Source organism: Salvelinus fontinalis, unplaced genomic scaffold, assembly GCF_029448725.1.
Source record: "Salvelinus fontinalis isolate EN_2023a unplaced genomic scaffold, ASM2944872v1 scaffold_1268, whole genome shotgun sequence".
Lineage (NCBI taxonomy): Eukaryota > Metazoa > Chordata > Actinopteri > Salmoniformes > Salmonidae > Salvelinus > Salvelinus fontinalis.
Genome location: NW_026601477.1, coordinates 16,354 through 23,651, shown reverse-complemented (window position 1 = coordinate 23,651; position 7,298 = coordinate 16,354). Strand labels below are relative to the sequence as shown.

The following is a 7,298-nucleotide window of genomic DNA, read 5'->3' as shown; positions in this document are numbered from 1 at the left end:
AAATGTAAATAAAACTTTATAAAGAGTTTATATAATGTGTCATTATACATACCTATTTGAAGGTTTGTGTCGAATTTGAATTGGATTTTTAGGGCGACGCTAAAGTTATCTTCAGAAGTAAACAACAGCTGTCTCGGTTTTTGAGAGTCATGATGGCTTGCAGTGATGACGCAAAAAAATGACTAGGTATCCCCCAACCAGTGTTGCCAACTAATTTTCAGGGTAAGTTGCTAGAGGCAGGTTGATTTGTTGCTAAAAGTTGCTAAATGACGTTGTGATGTCATTGCGTGGTAACGTAAAACTGCGTCATTATGTAGAATACATAACGCAATAACGTTACTCAAAATGACTGGCCATCTCGGCAAAAAATATGTTTTGACATTTGTTCAGGTACAGACTCCCACTCTTTTCTGTACTTCTGGCTATAGAATTTTGATTGAGACATGTTAATTGATGTTGTAAGTTCTGTTCGAGATCAAACATTCGTGACCAACTATATTCATTGGGTTTGGCTCGTCGAACCCGTACTACTACTGCTGCAGTCAGCCAACAATGATTTGCAATTTGCTGAAATTGCTGTTGGCCTGCTGCTTGCCTGTGCACGAGCTGAGCGCCTGCTGCTGACGTCACTCACAATGCACTTTTGCAGCCAGGCATGTGTGTTGTGACAGAGACAATCGTTTTTGTGTCATTTAGAGGGAAAATGCATGCATTTTAGCTTTTGAGTCACTTTTCAGAAGTTGCTAAAAGTTCCAAATACATTTTAAAAATGAGCTACATTTGTTGCTAGGTGCTGTTTGGAAAAAAAGGTTGCCAGGGTAGTCTGAAAATTTGCTAAATCTAGCAACAAAATTGCTAAGTTGGCATCGCTGCCTTCAACGGGCATGATACACTAGCACAGGTTGCTGCGCGGTGCAACACCGCTTCCCATTCATTTCAATGGAAGGAAAGCGGTGAGAAGCGGACCCAAAAGGTGGTGTGGGAGGCGGTGAAAAATATTAACTTTTCTCAACTTTATGCAAATCGCCAGCAGCGACCAATCATATATATATACACTGCTCAAAAAAATAAAGGGAACACTAAAATAACACATCCTAGATCTGAATGAATGAAATATTCTTATTAAATACTTTTTTCTTTACATAGTTGAATGTGCTGACAACAAAATCACACAAAAATGATCAATGGAAATCAAATTTATCAACCCATGGAGGTCTGGATTTGGAGTCACACTCAAAACTAAAGTGGAAAACCACACTACAGGCTGATCCAACTTTGATGTAATGTCCTTAGAACAAGTTAAAATGAGGCTCAGTAGTGTGTGTGGCCTCCACGTGCCTGTATGACCTCCCTACAACGCCTGGGCATGCTCCTGATGAGGTGGCGGATGGTCCCCTGAGGGATCTCCTCCCAGACCTGGACTAAAGCATCCGCCAACTCCTGGACAGTCTGTGGTGCAACGTGGCGTTGGTGGATGGAGCGAGACATGATGTCCCAGATGTGCTCAATTGGATTCAGGTCTGGGGAACGGGCGGGCCAGTCCATAGCATCAATGCCTTCCTCTTGCAGGAACTGCTGACACACTCCAGCCACATGAGGTCTAGCATTGTCTTGCATTAGGAGGAACCCAGGGCCAACCGCACCAGCATATGGTCTCACAAGGGGTCTGAGGATCTCATCTCGGTACCTAATGGCAGTCAGGCTACCTCTGGCGAGCACATGGAGGGCTGTGCGGCCCCCCCAAAGAAATGCCACCACACACCATGACTGACCCACCGCCAAACCGGTCATGCTGGAGGATGTTGCAGGCAGCAGAACGTTCTCCACGGCGTCTCCAGACTCTGTCATGTCTGTCACATGTGCTCAGTGTGAACCTGCTTTCATCTGTGAAGAGCACAGGGCGCCAGTGGCGAATTTGCCAATCTTGGTGTTCTCTGGCAAATGCCAAACGTCCTGCACGGTGTTGGGCTGTAAGCACAACCCCCACCTGTGGACGTCGGGCCTCTGTTTCTATACCTAATTACTGGTATACTTTTCCTTGCCATTCGTCAAGTTAAAACGCGTTAGTTGCTTACCGGACCATAATAATCTGTGTGAAATGTTAACTAGCTACTATCTGTAAACTCATGTTTTCTCTACAGTATGTGGTTCATTTTCAGAATGAGAGATTTAGGTGGAAAATGATTTATTTGATAATGTCCATCATTTATGTCCAAATAGCTACTTTTGTTAGGGCGTTTAGTACACAAATCCAAACGCTTGTGCAGGTCCAGCCGAACGTTGGATGAAAAGTTAAAAAAGTTATATTACAGGTCGTAGAAACATTTCAAACTAAGTACAGAATCAATCTTTAGGATGTTTTTATCATAAATCTTCAATAACGTTCCAACCGGAGAATTCCATTGTCTGTAGAAAAGCTATGGAACGCAGGTCGCTCTCATGTGAAATGCGCGTGACCAGCCCGTGGCTCTCTGCCAGACCACTGATTCAAAGAGCTCTCATCCGGTCCCACTTGACAGTAGAAGCCTCATTCAAGTTTCTTAAGACGGTTGACATCTAGTGGAAGCCTTAGGAAGTGCAACTTGAACTATATCCCAATGTGTTTTCGATAGGGGATGAGTTGAAAATCGACTAACCTCAGATTTCCAACTTCCTGTTTGGATTTTTTTCTCAGGTTTTTGCCTGCCATATGAGTTCTGTTATATTCACAGACATCATTCAAACAGTTTTTAGAAACTTCAGAGTGTTTTCTATCCAAATGTACTAATAATATGCATATATTAGCAACTGGGACTGAGGAGCAGGCCGTTTACTCTGGGCACCTTATTCATCCAAGCTACTCAATACTGCCCCCAGCCATAAGAAGTTAATTAGTTAAAATCTGCATTTTTTGCATGTTTCGGTGCAAAAGAAAGTGTCACCTTTTCGGCCCTCACCGGTCCGAAGCTCTTGAGGAGTTCTCTAGGTGTTGGGTTAAAGGGATAGTTCAGGATTTTGTCAATAAAGCCCCATTATCTACTTCCCCAGAGTCAGAAGAACTCGTGGATACCATTCTTTAGGTATCTGCATCCAGTATGAAGGTAGTAGTTAGTGGTACTTTTGAGAGCCAATGCTAACCAGCTGGACCCATAGACTTTTAGTCATTGCGCTAACACTAGTCAGTGGTAATTTTAACATGTAAATCTTGGTATGTCAAAAATACAAACAAGTGGGATGCATGCCAGTAAGGCCACTACACTACAAAACACTAAACAATTGTCACGATCGTTATAAAATGGATTGGACCAAGGTGCAGCGTGGTAAGCGTACATCTCTCTTTATTTGATGGAACACCAACAAAATATAAACGAACGTAACGTTCTGCAGGCTACACAGTAACTATACAAAATCAAGATCCCACAAACAAAGGTGGGGAAAAAGGCTGCCTAAGTATGATCCCCAATCAGAGACAACGATAGACAGCTTCCTCTGATTGGGAACCATACCCGCCAACAAAGAAATAGAAAAACTAGAATGCCCACCCAAAACATACCCCGACCTAACCAACTAGAGAACTAAAAAGGCTCTCTAAGGTCAGGGCGTGACAACATTACATTAATTGCACTATACCACTACCATACCTGGCTATCAGCGGAGCCTAGTCTGGCAGCGAAACAGTTCATTCAGCCTCATTTACTGCCTGATATGGCTGACTTGCTTAAACAAATGTGGTTTCTACGGACAATTGAGATGTACAAACTATGGCATAAGGAGACGAGAAGCGGATAAGAGGCCATCCATAATTTCGATTAAGACATTGAGTGAGCTAGGATGGACAGAGTCAAAATTACTATTTGTTCAGCACTTTTGAAATGTACAGTGACAGAATTCAGAACATGGGCCATCCTTACAGTATTCACCCTGTACACCAAGTCAGAACCGTAGGATAAATAAAGGGGGCATAATAAGCAGACAATGAAGGCTCTTACAATATTCAATGATTACATTTATCAAAAACAGGTTATAGGCTACATGTGCACCACCATGTCAGAACAGTAGGTGAAATTAAAAGGTGAAAATAGACCAAATTATTAGGGTGAGGCACATGGGCTACTAAAAGCTTACTACACAACATACAGTTAGTATTACATCCTTTATGCAGCAGCATACAATACATTTTTGGACTCCACTTGTGCTGTGCTCACTTGGAACAGGAAGGTGGCATCAAACTTTGTCATCAAATTCTGGCATTCTCTGGATTTATGGTGCTTTAAAGACAACTGGGAACTAAGGAAAAAAGGTTGGATCATGGTGACGTCATTGATCATCAGGTCGTAGCTCAAGAAAGAGGCTGGAGTTCCCGATTTACAATTCCGAGTTGGATGAAAGTTCAAAACTTATTTTTTCCCCGAGTTCCCAGTTGTCTTGAACTCACTAAAGTCAGATTTTGCTGTTCCGAGGTGACAGTTGTTTTGTGCGAGGCACAAATCATGCTTCATTGACAGCATGGCCAATATTGAATGTTTCTCATTTTAAATTAGGAAAAGAGACCCTTAATATTAGACTTGGGACCCACATCCACTCCATTGTGATTGCTTTGCAACGCTTGCATTTAGGCACTGATTCCTACCAAACCACTCATTGTTGAATTTGCAATTTCCAACTTGTTGTGTAATGTTTATGTCCAATGGCCGATGAGCACCAATACGTTTTATCTATAATTTCTATTCATATGACAAGGATTAAAAAGGATTTGCCAGTAGATTGTTGACTTGATTCATGATGATGACTTCTAGCTAAGATTTTGAAAGTATGATGTTGACATGATCAGTCCAATCAAAGTTACTGAAGATATAAAGATATAATTTATCTGTGGCCAATAACCTTGAGCTTTCTTGGATGGGCACTTCTAATGTAACTTGGGTGCTACCAAGTCTACCCTTAGACTTGGCAGTGATGTAGTGTCCCCATGAGTGACAGAACACTGAGCCAATCACAGCGCAATGCTCTGTATTTTCTGCTGTCTTGCCCCACCACAGAAAGCACTGAGCTAAACTGAAACACCTGCATTTGAGCTTTATTAACTCAATTATATATATTTTTAAATGTTTTATTATATGCAAACTGATATGTGATACATATTAATGCCAAAATAACATGCAAAACAGGCAAGCCCCCCCAATCTTTTGTATGTATTTATTTGGGCAAAAAATGTGGAGCTCAAAACGGGTCACCACTGACGCTAGTTAGCAACTTCAAAATGCACGCAGAAACATAAAAATTGTATCCAGGGCTTCATTGCCAAAATCCCAGATTATCCCTTTAATGTTGCTAGAATATGTTTACAACTGGCCTAATCAACATGTGCTAAAATAGTTATTTGACTTCAATAGTGTTAGTTAAAGGGATACGTTGGGATTAACGCTAGTTATCATTGTCTTGTGAAACTTCCTCTAACTTCCTTCATACTGGACACAGAGATAAAAATGGTATCCATGAGTTCAACTGACTCAATCTTGAATTATCCCTTTAATATATTAATATGAAATAGATTGATTTCTAACTTGCAGAATGTGTCCCACTTCTCACTAATGCACTAGTGTGGGCTTATTTGTTATTTATGTCACCTACCATTTAGACAACATCATGCAAGGCCTCCCTGACACTATTAATTGAATACATTATTTTGTTGGTCATTACAGACCTATGATATAGATAAATATTTTTACCTAAAGTAATTTCCTATTCAGGTTTTACAGCATTGTCTGAGCAACATGGAGAGAAGGCAAATTCAGACAAATGATGTCAATGTTTAAATGTTTTTCCCTACAGACATCTACTCCCTGAGCTACATCTACACTGCCCTGTCAAAGACAGTAGAATTGCCTGGTATCCATGAGTTCACTGCCATGGGACTGATGAACAACCAACAGATCGATTACTATGACAGTGTGTCAAAGAAGACGATTCCCAAACAGGACTGGATGAGGGAGAAGCTGCCAGCAGACTACTGGGAAAAAGGGACTCAGTCACGCAAGAGCAAGGAGCAGTGGTTCAAAGTCAACGTCAACATCCTGATGGATCGCATGAGGCACAACAACACTGGTGAGGGAACACCTGCGATCTATCCTACGCTCACCGTTAATCTTTTAAAATTGTAGGTCATTAGTTATCCATATATATTGTCATAGATGCACCGTTCACCTTTTTCAATATTGGTTTTCCTCTCAGATGTCCATGTCCTTCAGTGGAAGGTTGGCTGTGAGATTGACCAACAGAGTGACGGCACACTGAAATTCATGAAGGGCGCTGACCAATACAGCTACGATGGTGACGACTTCCTGGCCTTTGATGATGTCACTATGCAGTGGGTGGCCCCAGTTGTTCAAGCTCAGATGACTAAGAGGAAGTGGGACGGGGTGCAGATCCTCAACACGTACACCAAGGGCTACCTGGAGAAGGAGTGTGTGGACTGGCTGTCCAAATTCATGGAATATGAGGACAAGGAATTCAGTAGGGCTGATTGTGAGTACTTAAATAGTATAGCCTAACAAACAAAAACAACCATTTGTACATGTGAGATCAGAAATAATATTAATGTTCTCTGTTTATTCCCTCTTTAGCCCCTCCAAAGGTCTATGCATTTGCTAAAAAGGCCAAAACTGCAGGACATGTCAGACTGACCTGCATGGCCACAGGTTTCTATCCTAGAGATGTGTTAATGCATATTAAGAAGAATGGTGTTCCATTAACCAAACATGATGGAGTGCAGTCTACAGGAGTCCTACCCAATGATGATGACACCTACCAGATCAGGATGAGTGTGCAGATCCCAGAGGCAGATAAGGAAACTTATGAATGTTATGTCGGCCATGGAACTTTGAAGGAGCCATTTGTGGTAAAATGGGGTAAAGTATGGCTAATTTGGTTTAGTGTTATTGATGGTTAATATGGTTTAGTATTATTGACACAGGAAACAATCTTAATTTGAACTGAACAGCATACTAACAACAGCTTTGCAAGTGAAGCAGGAACAAAACTGAAATTCGCTTCTGGTTACATATTGTTGCTTTTTCTAAATACTCTGCCTTTTGTTTTTCAGATGGAGAATGTTGTGATTGCAGTAGTTTCGGTGCTGTAGTCATTGGGGCAGTCATCACCGTTGTAGTTCTGATCTTGGTTTTGGTGGTCCTGTTTGTTCTGCACAGAAGAGGGACAATTGGTAGGTCTTGATTTATATCAATTAACAATTAAATGTTTTTGTTGTTAAATGTTAAGAAAAGTTTTATCTAAGGTACAACTATGAAAGTTGGGCTCTA

The 7,298-nt window shown here is 41.3% G+C and overlaps 1 protein-coding gene across 1 annotated transcript; it reads left to right on the top strand.

Annotated features, from left to right (window-relative positions):
- Nucleotides 1-5,873: 5,873 nt before the first annotated feature.
- On the top strand, nucleotides 5,874-6,953 carry LOC129848897 (H-2 class I histocompatibility antigen, L-D alpha chain-like). Its single transcript, XM_055915998.1, has 3 exons — nucleotides 5,874-6,084; nucleotides 6,211-6,504; nucleotides 6,603-6,953. Exons 1-3 carry the CDS (start codon nucleotides 5,889-5,891, stop codon nucleotides 6,926-6,928), a joined length of 816 nt encoding a protein of 271 aa, XP_055771973.1. The 5' UTR covers nucleotides 5,874-5,888; the 3' UTR covers nucleotides 6,929-6,953.
- Nucleotides 6,954-7,298: the final 345 nt, after the last annotated feature.